Raw genomic sequence first — 14,768 nt, forward strand, 5'->3', positions numbered from 1 at the left:
AACACCCCCCTTCTCCACCTGGATATTACTGCTTTGGGGGGTATTTCTAGCTCAGTGAGATTAGAGCTAAAAACTCTGTATATAAACCATATACCTATTTTTGCTAGTCCTCTCCTAATATGGAAGAATCTTTACTTCTGGATCCTTTAAATCTTGCCACCAAAAAAGGAAAACACACAAACACACAGTTATAAGTAATAAGTCAGCACAGAGGAATATTACATTCTGTAAATATTGTTATTGAATCGTGCTGCAAGAGCAAAATGGGAAGAAAAGTCAGCATCAAGAAAAGAATGATAATGTTACACTCCTGCACTGAGAGTGTGCCTAATATTACACATCATACTTTTCTTGGGGCTGGTTTTATTTCTAGACACTATTTCTACCATCAGCTCCTATCAAAATGGTTTTGATAGGCCAACTCTTCACATACCGAGAAAGATTCAAAGGGATAAATCAGAAAGATGCCACCATAAAATGGCCAGGAGCCACTAATCAAAGTGACAAGCAAGTGAGATTTCTTGAATGGAACTTAAAACATGAGCCTACCTGAATCATATGCAAAATCTCTGGGCTCCTGTTTAATCATCAGAGGAGGGGGGTAGCTTTGGCTGGCCGCACCACCAACCATAGTGTTGTGTTCGTACACTGGGTCGTGGTACTCCTGCTTAAAGCCTTGAGGTGGGAAGGGAATGTTTGGCTCAGACATCTGCCGTTGGTACATGGGACGTCCTTCCCTGGGCATGGCCGGCAAAGGAGGAAAGGAATTACAGGGTTCAGAAAGTTGGCGGCGAAATCTGGGAAAAAAGAGAGCATGTTTCAAACAAAATGGTAATGAGGACGACCCTTTAAAATGCTGGCACACTTTTTAACTGCCTTATGAACATGATACTCACTGATCTGAAGTGTAAATTTTTTTTTTTTTTTTTTAGGGCTGCACCTGCAGCATGTGGAGGTTCTCAGGCCAGGGGTTGAATCGGAGCTACAGCTGCCAGCCTACACCACATCCACAACAATGCCAGATTCTGAGCAGCATCTTCGACCTACACCACAGCTCATGGCAATACCAGATCCCCAACCGACTGAGCGAGGCCAGGGATCAAACCAGCAACCTCATAGTTCCTGGTCAGATCGTTTCTGCTGTGCCACAACAGGAACTCCTGAAGTCTAAATCTTTAGCAAAGACTAGATTTCTCCTTCATGTGCTTTTTCATCATAATACACCTTGTGTTCCCCTTCTGATTTGTTTCATTTAGCACCATTTTGGTCCATTACAAAAAAGTTAAAGGTGTGCATTGAGTGAGGCTAGGAATTCAATGCAGTATTTGCAAGAAATACACACCCTAACAGTTAAAATCCCCAATTTTAAATCAATTGGATAATTTACCAAATTTTATTACGATGGTCTCAAATAATTACAGACAAAGAAGGGGGAAAAAAAAAAAAAACTAGGGAAACCAGAAAAAAATCTGATCTCAAACTGCATCCTCTCCTTTTATTTACTTATTTGTCTTTTGTCCTCTTAGGGCCGCACCCACGGCATATGGAGGTTCCCAGGCTAGGGGTCTAATCGGAACTATTTTGGCTGGCCTACACCAGAGCCACAGCAACACCAGATTCAAGCCGCCTCTGTGACCTACACCACAGCTCTTGGCAACACCAGATCCTGAACCCACTAACGAGGTCAGGGGTCGAACCGCAACCTCATGGTTCCTAGTCGGACTGGTTTCCACTGCACCACGACGGGAACGCCTACATCCTCTCCTTTTAATTCCATTACCAAACTAATCAACAAACAAAAAATTCAACCAAATAAAAACCTATTTATTGGTTTTCCTTCTCTTACCATCAGTTTCTGAGGAAGCAAGAAAAAAATGAATGACTTTCTTCTCTAATGAGCAGGACTCTTAAAGCTTCAGCAATGTCGTAAAGAACACTGTATTCTAGTGAGAAATTAAACTGGGAAATATTATAGAAAGTGAAATCTAAAATGGTTTTAAAAGACATCTTCTTTCTCCAAGGAAAGATTTCTCCAGGAAGATATACCAATGGTCATAAACCATACAAAAAAATGCTCAACATCCCTGATTATTAGAGAAATGCAAATCAAAACTACCATGAGATGATGCCTCACACCAGTCAGAATGGCCATCATTAATAAGTCCACAAATAGCAAATGCTGGTGGGGGTGTGGAGAAAAGGGAACCCTTCTGCACTGCTGGTGGGAATGTAAGCTGGTACAACCACTATGGAGAACAGTATGGAGGTACCTTAGAAAACTATACATAGAACTTCTATATGACCCAGCAACCCCATTCTTGGGCATATATCCACACAAAACTTTCCTTGAAAAAAACACACGCACCCCCATTTTCATTGCAACACTATTCACAATAGCCAAGACATGGAAACAACCCAAATGTCCATCGACGGATGATTGGATTAGGACGATGTGGTATATATACACACAATGGAATACTACTTACTCAGCCATAAAAAGAACAAAATAATGCCATTTGCAGCAACATGGATGGAACTAGAGACTCTCATCCTGAGTGAAGTAAGTCAGAAAGAGAAAGACAAATACCATATGATATCACTTATATCTGGAATCTAATATAAGGCACAAATGAACCTTTCCACAGAAAAGAAAATCATGGACTGGGAGAATAGACTTGTGGTTGCCTAGTGGGGAGAGGGAGGGAGTGGGATGGATTGGGAACTTGAGGTTAATGGATGCAAACTATTGCTTTTGGAATATATTAGCAATGAGATCCTGCTGCGTAGCACTGAGAACTATGTCTAATCACTTATGATGGAGCACGATAATGGGAGAAAAAAGAATGCATACATATATGTGTAACTGGGTCACTATGCTGTACAGTTGAAAAAAAATTGTATTGGGGAAATAACAATTAAAAAAAAAATAGACCTCTTCTTTGCTGTCAAACAGCAACACAGAACACATGGGCTTCTAACAGCTTCAAACAAAATATCAGGTTGATAAAAGAAGTATCAAATACATAGGAGACCTCCAAAGATGGAAAGAGTGTGTAGGCATTACAAATTTTGGCCCATGCTGTGAGGTCAAGAGGAAGTTCTGAGGCTTCAGCAAAAGGTGGAGAATCTCTGTGCACCCTCCTTCTTGGTCACCTGTGTGCTGATTGGCTAAAACATAACCATTCAGTTCTGTGTTTCTCAGCCTAGTATCACTGACACACCACAAAGATCACGGACCAATTAAAGATTTAAAAGTGCTCTAAAAATGCCCAGGAGAGCTCAAAAATAACCTATCCAACATCTCTATGAGCAAATATAAGCCAATTAACTCCCCTGCATCCCCCTAAAAGCATTTCCAAGACTTTAATTTGGAAAGGTAACATTTAATTTTGGTAACATTAAATGAAAATCAGTGAAAAGCTAAAGAATGGCAAAGCAATTGCTTTAGCATTTCTAAGAACACTACATCCTGTGATTTAACTCTAGCCTCACTGGCTGCCATGGAAAGCACTGAAATTCCACCTACACCTGCAGAAAATAAACTTAGAAACTTGGATATTGCAAAACAGTTAGGCTGACTGGCGCTGCATTCATTTCCCTTCTCTTGCTTATTTCATTAGCCAAAAAAAGAAACAGAAATTATCATTAAGAACTGTCAAGGAGTGAATCAGAAAATTGTAACTGGAAGTTAAAATAAGAAACCAGCTCACTTGTGAAGCCTTAAAAGGAAGTTAGTGATACTTCTACTAAAAGCTTTGTAAAAAAAAAAAAAAAAATCAGGACAGTTGTTTTTACAAGTCAGCTTTCCAGTTGATCCTTGCCGAGGACTGTGTATATCAAATACACGTGCTTCATCAGAAACTATTAAGTGTGTGGGGTCATTCTTATGACTGACTATAAAGAGAAAGTGACTCAAGAAGCTTCTGGAAGAGAGTTAATGGATAAGGAGAGCATGCTGATGAACTCTTGGATAAAGAAAAACAAGCGTCTAAGTGGTGTGAAACTCAGAAAAAGAGACAGGGCTCCTGCACAGCAGGCTCAGGAAAAAGTGCCAAAGGGCTGGCCCGAGGAGCAGAATGAGGCCGAGGAAAGGAAGCAGGGTGCAGCCCAGTTGGCCATGAAGCATTCCCAGAGTGAGGTGGGGTGCCTGGGCTGGAGGGGGCTATTTGGGGAAAGGATCTGTTCCCAGAGCAGATTTGCCATTTATAACTGAGGGACTGTCATTTGTTGGCTGGAGCTCTCCAAGAAATCCTCCTCAGAAACATACGGCTTCAGAGATTTTCCTGGGATTGGCCAGCTGGTACTGCCCTCAACACTCAGTGGGGGGCAGTGGGAAAAGACCCTGAGCTTCCCTCTTAGAGTTCCGGGCCGGCTGTTCTCAGTCTCAAATATTTGACTTCAAGTAGAGAAACTGAAATGGATTTGGCTGCAGCATTTCCAGTTAGGTCACCTGAAAACAGCACACTGCTAGTTCAGCAGTCACCTTCCATGAGAAAGAACCCTACTCTGCACGGAGAGCCAACTATACATATTCTGACCCTCATTTGACATGTGAGGATCTCTGGTATCAAGAACTCTGGGAAGTCACCAGAAGTAGACAAAACAAAACTGGATCTTCTTTTTCGTCCTCCTTTTCCCTCTGAGTCCTGCACAATGTGCATCTGTTTAAAAGCCCACCCTGCAATAAATTTCTTTCATCTGTATTTACAAAACTGTTTACACAGATGCACATACCATTACACTCAGACACAGTCCCAAGTCCACAGGGTGAGAAGGGAAAGAGAATGGAAAGCATTTCATAACTAAAGCTCAAGAGGACTTAGTGATAGAAACCAAGGTAGCAGTTACTACACGGTTTCACACTGGAGTGAATGCTTTCATCTTACTCCATCATAACGAAAGAGTTACTGAATTTGAGATGAGTCCCATTAAATAACCCATAAAAAACAGATGGGAATATTCCCTTATTTTCATAAAGTTGCCAGTGGCACACCTTCTGGTTTCCTCTGATGATCTGGAGGATTTGTTGGGCCAAGTTATTTTTGCAATGCTGTGTCAGAGCTTGTTTGTTTTCAAAAATGTTGTGAGTCAACTTTTAAACATAGCCATTGTTAAGAATTAAATTATGTAAATTTATAATTTTACTACATTATACTGCTAATTATACTAGTTATGCTCTTGAGGTTATGTCTATTGTATCTGCTTGGTAGAAATACTATTTCATAACATGCGACTGCAAAGCTTTCCAAATTCACATTCAGGGCTGTCAAGCTGATCAAGTGGAGTCCACCATAGGAGCAATATTACATCACAAACTCATCAAATGCTACAGATTAAGTTTTATGGTTTTTCTCCCATAGAGCCTATTGTTAACCATTTATGAGCACACCACTCACTCTTAAGTACAAGGTAGAAGGGGAAGACAGCATGGTGTATATAACTGATTTGTGTTTTAAGTTGTATTAGTAAAGCCTCTAAAGGTCCTCCAATATTTTATTTAAATATGAATTTTCTGAAGTTCCTGTAGTGACACAGTGGTTAACGAATCCGACTAGGAACCATGAGGTTGCGGGTTCGATCCTTGGCCTTGCTCAGTGGGTTAAGGATCCAGCATTGCCGTGAGCTGTGCTGTGGGTCACAGACGCAGCTCAGATCCTGTGTTGCTGTGGCTCTGGCGTAGGCCGGTGGCTACAGCTCTGATTAAACCCCTAGCCTGGGAACCTCCATATGCTGCAGCAAGCGGCCCTTACAAAAGGTGAAAAGACAAAAAATAAAAATAAATATGAATTTTCTTCATCTCTAGGAGTCAGGAATTACCCACCATAGCATTCTGTCTAGCTCTAGAACGTTGTATCTTGCCTTGTTCCTAAGTGCTTCTAATTCAGACTCCATGTCTTTAACTTTGTATTCTCAGTGTTCAGGGTCATGCATTGACTGATAATAAATATTCATCACTTGGAAAGGAGGGAAGATAGTTTTATCAAATAAGTTCTCTTCGGCAAAAACTATGTACGGCTACACCATTCAGTCTAAGGTAAAGAACCTAATTCCATAAGCCACCTACTAAAATTAGTTTCCTAACTTTATAGAACAAGTACACACATATGCTCATAAAAATGGGATGATCTGATTTAAAGTTTAAGTGAAGCAATTTAATTCAAGCAGAGCAAAAGGGAAATGTTCAAATGTCAGTATATGGATTAATTTTCCATTTTAGCAACCAATTTAAATGTTTATAAAGGAATGTTTATAAAATGACTTTCTCCACAAATTTACTTACAGCTATCAACAGATCAAGCCCTTTCTAAAAATATTTTCCACAGATGTGCAAAATTAATATGCTCATCGTAAATTTACTATAGGTCTTAGGAACTAGTAATAGGAATGTTCTCCAAGAATACTAAAACAGCTTCGTATTTTTCTTTTTTAAAGAAAAGGTATTTGGAGGTTACCTGTGATCCATGGGGTAGCTGCTGTCTTGTATGGACTGCGATGGAGGGAGGTGAGCCGGGAAGGCGCGGTCAGGTTTCGAAGTGTGAGCTGAATTTGGTGATGCATGATGCAGTGGGGACACTGGCGTGCTGGATGGTGTTGGGGGGTTAGAGGGCCTCATTCCCACTTGTGGCTTCTGATCATAGGCACTACTCAAGCAACCAAAGAAAAGAGAGCAATTATTTCTTGGGAGCGATTAAAACCTTTTTCTTTCCAACAGAAGGCAAGAAATATTGTAGGCTCCATTCATAAAGAAGTTAGAATTGGATGTTTTGGGGTTTTGCAATTCTAGAGTGTGTCATCTTCGTAATTGCCACACACTTAAGCAGAAAAGAGGATAATTAACATATAACTTGGTAACAGCATAAATATAAAACATATTTTTAATATACATACAAACACCTGAGTATAAGAAAAATGAAAGCAGTGGCATTCTTTCCGTCTGTTCTTGATATGTCTTCCTTAAGCAAATTTCATAGATCTTTTCCAGATCATTAAATATTTCTGATATTATAATCCTTCTATACCATATAAGATTTTAGAATAAGAAATATTATCAGTTTAACAAGATGCAGATCATACCAGGCTTTCCTTTATTTGTCGTAGAATTCTAAGAAGGCAATGTTTTTGCCTTATTGTCATTATTTTAATGTAAAATAAATGATGCCTGGGATCAACTTCCTTACATGGGATAATAAAGATTTATGAGGCAAATTACAATATCTCTGATCTATTTAAACTTTCTTGGTGTATAAGAATAAGTACAAAATAATATTCTTAAGAATAAAACCTTATCCTAGTCTAACTTATAAACACAATTATAAAAGAATAAAAGAAATAAGCTTGTTTTTATACACAGTTTGAATTTTAGTTGCTTTCTTTTTGTAGCTCTTAGGAATGATTTAACTAATGTTTTCTAATCTAAAAAATACTTTATTGAAAACAAATTCAACTTATATTTCTGAGCAAAAAAAATCTGTGTTAAAATACAGTATTTCCTTTTAAAATAAAAAAGGATTCATTTATATATTTCTTTCTTTAAAAAATGTTTTTTGAAAATTGACTTATGTAGTATTTTATCCCGTTGCTCCATCTATACAACAGAAGTACATCCAAGTGCAAAAATACTTCAGAGAAGTGAAGGAGTATGGGCAGCAAAATTTACTCTTGCTTGAAAGCAAAGTCAGTGGTCCCCATGTTATGTTTCATTCTAGTTTACCAGTATTTCTTAATGAGGGCCCACTTCTGTTATTAGACTCACCTGTCTAATTCCCATGTAAAAAGAAAAAAATGATATATATTTTGTCCTAGCATATTACTTTTTTCCTTATGAAATGCTGTATTCATTGTTTTTACAGCAATGGAAATAACAGAATTTCATCTATATAGCATTGCGGGAATTCTTGGTCGTCAAGAAGAACCTCCAAATATTCAGGCAATTCCTCTACCATTTATGAAAGTCACATATGTCTTTCTTTTTTATATATCCATAAAGCACTATTATTTCATAGTCACACTTCTGATCAATGCTAAAATGCAATGACAATTCTACACCTATTGGAGTCATTAATTAAAAATTCTTCTATATGTTAAATAATTAGTCTGTGAATACACAGTACTCTTAAGGGGAAAATGCAAAAATTAAAAACATTTGATAAAATACAGTTTTGTCTGAACTCAGTAAGCTTTAATAGTTGGCTTCTACAAGAAATCTTTTTTATAAAACTTTGCAGTTGAACTGAATGAACTGTAGTTCATTTCAGACTCTGGTGAAACTCCTAGCAAGGGAGATATGAAAAACAAGTTTGTAAGAACAAAGACTAATAAGGAATCCAAGCATTGGTCAGGTACCATGAGATTGCACACAATGAAGTTTCTTGAATCTTAAATACCTTAAACAACAAACTAGTGAATATAACAGAAGTAAGCAGATTCACAGTTGTAGAGAACAAACCAGTAGCTACTGGTGGGGGAGACAATATAAGGGTAGAGAATTAAGAGGTGCAAAGTGTTAGGTATAAAATAAGCTAGAAGGATACACTGTACAACACAGGGACTATAGCCAAAATTTTATCATAACTGTAAACAGAGTATAATCTTTGCAGTGGTTAACGAATCTGACTAGGAACCATGAGGTTGCGGGTTCGATCCTTGGCCTTGCTCAGTGGGTTAAGGATCCAGCATTGCCGTGAGCTGTGCCGTGGGTCACAGACGCAGCTCAGATCCTGCGTTGCTGTGGCTCTGGCATAGGCCGGTGGCTACAGCTCTGATTAGACCCCTAGCCTGGGAACCTCCATGTGCCGTGGGTGCAGCCCTGAAAAGACAAGAGACCCCAAAAAAAAAAAAAAGCATATATAAAAAACATCCAAGGAAACAGAAGACTCCTTTGGGGCATAATGAACTTGAATCAACATAAATTTTTTGTTCTTTTCTCTTTTTAGGGACGCGCCTGCAACATATGGAAGTTCCAAGACTTGGGGTCAAATCAGAGCTGCAGCTGCTGTCATATACCACAGCCACAGTAACACCAGATCTGAGCCACATCTGTGACCTACACTGCAGCTTGCAGAAACGCTGGAGCCTTACCCACTGAGTGAGGCCAGGGATTGAACCTACATCCTCACGGATACCAGTCCAGCTCTTAACCCGCTGAGCCACAACAGGAACTCCCCGAATGAACATAATTTTTAAGACCACAAATATTTGTAATCATTTTTCTACATTTCTAAACTAACTCCTTTTAAGAACTAAGTTTCTACTATAATTGAGAGTAATATCATACAGTATACAGAGCCAACTTTTCCTTATGCAATTAGAGGCCAATAAGAAAAGTAGTAGGATACAATTTACTGTGAAGGGTTTTTAATGAACATGTATGTTAGCAAATTTTCTAACAAATGAAAAATGGACTTCTATTGCCCCACCCTTTATTATCATCAAGAGGAACAACTGGCTTTTTAATAGATAATAGCCTCTGCTAAGCCTTATAAAATTCTAACTTTACTGCAATTGTTCATGAATGCATCTTATAGATCATCTGCAAAGCCTGTCAGATAACTAATGCACTGCTTAGACCTGCCAAATGTTTCATTTTTTTCTCTACCTAAAACTATCTAAAGTGCATAATGCATTCTTTCTAATGAGCATTTCAATACCAGTTCGTGCCAAGTGAGACTCCCTTTTCAATCCCAGGATTCATCACCACAGTAGAAAAGTAACTAATGATCTGGATAAAAATTCCTGCTTTAAGATGATTCTAGGGCGTTCCCATTGTGACGCAGTGGGTTAAGAATCCAGACGTAGTGTACATGAGGATGTGGGTTCGATCCCTGGCCTTGTTCAATGGGTTAAGAATGTGGCATTGCCACAAGCTGTGGTATAGGTTGCAGATGCAACTTGGATCCTGTGTTGCTGTGGCTGTGGTACAGGCCAGCAGCTGCAGCTCCAATTCAACCCCAGCCCAGGAATTTCCATATGCCACAGGTGTGGCCATAAAAAGAAAAGAAAAAAAAAACAAAAAACAAATAAAATGATTCTAAAAGTATGTGATCAGACAGTAAATGGTCCTTCAAAGTTCTGCTAAACACAATTAGCTTATTATATTCTGAAGATGTAACTCTCAAGTATGATTTCAGGTTTTATTTTATCAGGAATTTTGTTTCAACATAGAAACCATCAAGCTCTCTCTAGACACCTGATGGCTTTACCTGACATTGTACAGGCACTTTTCGCCATAGCTGAATTTAAAGGGCTGTTCTTGACTGCAGGCAGAGCCCAGTTCTGAACATGGACTGTGGGGTTCTTTCTTGATTTTCAGTGGTAGGCCATGAAAAGCCACTAGAAAACAAAACAAAAATATGCACAAATATGAAATGCAGTTAGGGATTAAGTATATTAATGTGTTCAACTCCTCTTGGTTAAAATAGCACAAACATTTCATATTAATTTACATACATAAGAAAAATCATATTTGGTGAATTTCATACAAGAAAAGATTCTGGAGACTCTCCATATACTCATCTTTTGCCTTTATTGGATAACAAAATCCATGCTTGAACTCGTGATTACTTAAAGTGAATTTCTTGTAATTTGTTTAGCTGATATTAACAATATTAGAAGCTCAGTGTTCACAAAGTAAGTTTGAAAACATTTCAGAAAGACTTCTAATGACTAAAGCAGAAAAAATACAACTGATTATCCAAGAATTAACTGAAGATGGGACATAATTTTAACCATTATTGAAAGGAAAATATCTCATATGATCCATAGTAATGGTTTAATGGAATAAATGGACTATGAAAAAGAAAATCCAGGTGCAGTTCTAGAGGTAACTAATGATAGTTTGGACAATAGGACAAAAAACACAACATCTGTGAGGCCAATGCTCATATATAAAAACAAAGATAAAAGTACCTGCATAATGACTTACCAGAAATGTGAAGATAAACTGTGAGAAATATGTTAAAGTTATCTGTTGCATATAATCTACCATAAAAAATTATTCTATATCAAACGATGTTTTATCCTTTCTCATATGACTTAATGTCATATGTCGTTACTATTAAATATAATACAAAGACCACATCATAAAATATGAGGAAATATGTAAGTTTGGGGTGGAATCATAGCTTTCAAACCATTAAATAAATAAGATTATATATTTTTATTATTCCTTCTAAAGCTGAAAAAATACATATTAGAGATTCTATCAGAATAACTGAAGTTTTAGTATAAATAAAAAAATAAATTAAAAGATAAGGAAAAATAGACCTGAGAATGAATTTTTTATATTCATACAATATGCACAAGTATGAATAATCAAGGATAAACACAAGCAGGACAGACCGTGGATGCTTATTCTAACCCCTATAAAACCTAGAATTAAAACACAAAATATTAAGTGTATATACTATAAAGGAAGATATGACAAGAAAAACTTTGTGGTTTATGATACCACTCAATCCTGATTATGCTATTATGGTGTTATAAACCTGTACTAGGCTAGAATTACATATATAGTTTTAATATAAGAAATTGATATCAAGAACTACCAGGATCCAGGAAAATAAATGCTACCTGTTTATATATGCACATAATTTTGATAGAAATGTTCAGTAGTACTCAAAAGCCATTTGAAATGTTGTAGAAAACCAATTTGCCATAGAAATAAACAATTTCACCTAAATCAGTTTTCTAAATCTTTGCCAATGATGCAACAGACAAGGGCCGAATCTCCAAAATATACAAACAACTCATGCAACTCAACAAAAAAGCAAATAACCCAATTGAAAAATGGGCAGAAGACCTAAATAGACATTTCTCCAAAGACCTACGAATGGCCAATAGGCATATGAAAAAATGCTTAATATCACTAATTATTAGAGAAATGTAAATCAAAACTGCAATGAGGTACCACTTTACACCAGTCAGAATGGCCATCATTAACAAGTCAACAAATAACAAATGCTGGAGAGGGTGTGGAGAAAAAGGTACCCTCCTCCACTGTTGGTGGGAATATAAACTGGTACAACCACTATGGAAAACAATGTGGAGCTAACTCAGGAAACTAAATATAGAGCTACCATATGATCCAGAAATTCCATTGCTGGGCATATATCTGGACAAGACTTATTGAAAAAGATACGTGCACCCCTATTTTCATAGCAGCACTATTCACAATAGCCAAGACATGGAAACAACCTAAATGTCCATTGACAGATGAATGGATTAAGAAGATACAGTACATATATACAATGGAATATTACTCAACCATAAAAAAGACAAACTAATGCCATTTGCAGCAACATGGATAGATCTAGAGACTCTCCTACTAAATGAAGTAAGCCAGAAAAAAAAGACAAATACCATATGATATCACTTATTTATGGAATCTAAAATATGGAACAGATGATCCAATCTAAAAATAACAAACAAACAACAGAAACAGATCATGGCCAAGAAGAGAAGACTTGGGGTTCCGGGGCAGGGGAGAAGAGGAGGAAGTGGGATGAATGGGCATTTTGTGGGTTTTGGGGATGTAAACTGTGATATTTGGAATAGAATGGATGGACAATGGGATCCTAATGTACAACACAGGGAAATGTGTGTGACTGGGTCAATTTGTTGCACAACAGAAAACTTGTAAATCAACTGTATTTTAATAATAATACTTTTAAAAAAAGAAAAAAGAAATCAGTTTTCTAAGGGAAACTTAGTAATAATATAATTAGTTCACTGAGTGGCCTATTTCAAAGTATTTTTTAAACTTATTGTGTGTTAAATATGCCTCAAAGTAGAAAGCAGAGGAGTAGAAACAAAGGAGAAATTACATGTCTTCACATGCAAAGGGTACACTCATTCATTAACTTTAGCAAGTCAGAAAGTTATAATTTATAAATGGTTAAGAGGGAAGAGACTTAAGAACCTCAAGAATCCATCATAACATGAGGACTTATTTGGATTCTGATTTGAACAAACCAACTAAAAGAGACAACTCTGCAATAAAAAAGACATTTGAATGTGGACTAAGTATCAGATATTTATGAAATTATTGTTAAAACCGAAGACCATTATCTCTCACGAAGAGGGATGCAAAATCCTCAAAAAAATACTAACAAGCCAAATTCAGTAGAATATAAAAAAGGTGATACATGATGACAAAGTGAGCTTTATTCCTGGAATGGAAAAAGGTTCAGCATACGAAAACTGATCACTGTCACAACCACATTACCAGAATAAAGGGAGGAAAAACCACTTGATGATCCCAATTAATGCAAAAAGTCAATTGACAATGTTCAATATCCTTTCGTGATTAAAAAAAAAAAACACTTGACAAACTAGGAACAGAAGGAAACTACTTCAACATAATAAAAGCCATATATGAAAAGCCTGCGTGAACAACATACTTAATAATGACAGACTGAAACATTTTCCTCTTGATAAGGAAGAAGGATACCCCCTCTCACCATTTCTATTCAATATAATATTTAAAGTTCTAGCCAATTAGACAAGAAAAGGGTATCCAAATTAGAAAAGAAGTTAAATTATCTCTATTCACAGATGGTATCATCTTATATATAGGAATCCCAAAGATTCCACAGAAAGAATTTATTGTTAATTTTGTTGGATGTGATAATGAAATGGCAGTTGTATCCCAAAAAAAGTTTAAAGCTAAAGCTATTCATAAAATATTTACGGATTAATAATAAACTCTAGGATTTTCTTTAAAATACTCTAGGAAAAAAAATGTTCCAGAAAAGAATCAAATAAAAAGTGTTGATAAATGTTAAAAGCTGACTGATGGGGTAGGTGGGAGTTCATTATATTATTCTCTTTACTTTTACCAAAGTCCTAAATTTGTAAGATGAAACTTTGCTTTGTTTTTAAATTTTATTGGTGTATAGTTGACATAATGTTGTATTAGTTTTAGGTGTTCAGCAAAGTGAATCAGTCATACATATAAATATATCCATTCTTTTTTCCAATATAGTTTATTACAGACTAATGAGTAGACTTCCTTATGCTATACAGTAGGTCCTTGCTAATTAAGTATTTTATGTATAATAGTATGTATATATTATTCCCATCCTCTTAATTTATCCCTCTCCATTCCCCACAGTTTCCCCTAGGATAACCATAAGTTTGATTTTAATTCTGTTAGTTTATTTCTGTTTTATAAACAGGCTCTTTCATTTCATTTTTTTGTTAGATTCCATGTATAACTGATATCATATTTTTTTGTCTTTTTCTGCCTTACTTCACTTATTGATAATCTCTAGGTCCATCCATGCAAATGGCATTATTTTGAAGCATTTTTAAAATGTGAGAAAAACCCACAAACGGTTTAAAGTAATATTCTGTTAAGAAAATTCTCTCCCTCTGTGTGTGCTTATAGTAAAAAATATTATGTGATGCAATCTTATAACACACTAACCATGCATGTGTTGCTTTCTTAACAGTTTTCAACTATTACCTACATGAACAAACACAATAAAATGTGTATATATATTTAGCACTTTAAGTACTGGATTTTATATTTCCCTAAGAAAAAGCAGTAGCAACACAAAAGGAACTCAGTTTGCCATTCAACCAAATAGCAAATCATTATCCCTGAAAGATCAGATGTAATTTACATGAATAAAAATTTATTAGGACCTCAAAAGTTAATAAATTGGCAGTATGATGCCAAGTTTATTATATTTATCAAAATATCAGACATATCAGAGACTACTATATTCGGAATTACTATATTTTAGAAGTCTTTGAGACCATGAGGT

The 14,768-nt window shown here is 36.4% G+C and overlaps 1 protein-coding gene across 6 annotated transcripts in view; it reads right to left on the minus strand.

The window, feature by feature from the left end:
* The window catches only part of ETV1 (ETS variant transcription factor 1), a 96,100-nt gene that overhangs the window by 37,390 nt on the left and 43,942 nt on the right, over positions 1 to 14,768 (minus strand). For 5 of the 6 annotated variants that reach the window (XM_047752736.1, XM_047752735.1, XM_047752737.1 and 2 more), the window contains 3 exons: positions 10,200 to 10,329; positions 6,453 to 6,641; positions 550 to 797 (listed from right to left, as the gene is read on the minus strand). In XM_047752736.1, the coding sequence (XP_047608692.1) occupies positions 550 to 797; positions 6,453 to 6,641; positions 10,200 to 10,329 (567 nt within the window). Of the gene's footprint in view, positions 1 to 549; positions 798 to 6,452; positions 6,642 to 10,199; positions 10,330 to 14,768 lie in introns of those variants that run through there. The other variant, XM_047752739.1, reaches the window with a different exon arrangement.

This window comes from Phacochoerus africanus, chromosome 11 (assembly GCF_016906955.1).
Source record: "Phacochoerus africanus isolate WHEZ1 chromosome 11, ROS_Pafr_v1, whole genome shotgun sequence".
NCBI classification, from domain to species: domain Eukaryota; kingdom Metazoa; phylum Chordata; class Mammalia; order Artiodactyla; family Suidae; genus Phacochoerus; species Phacochoerus africanus.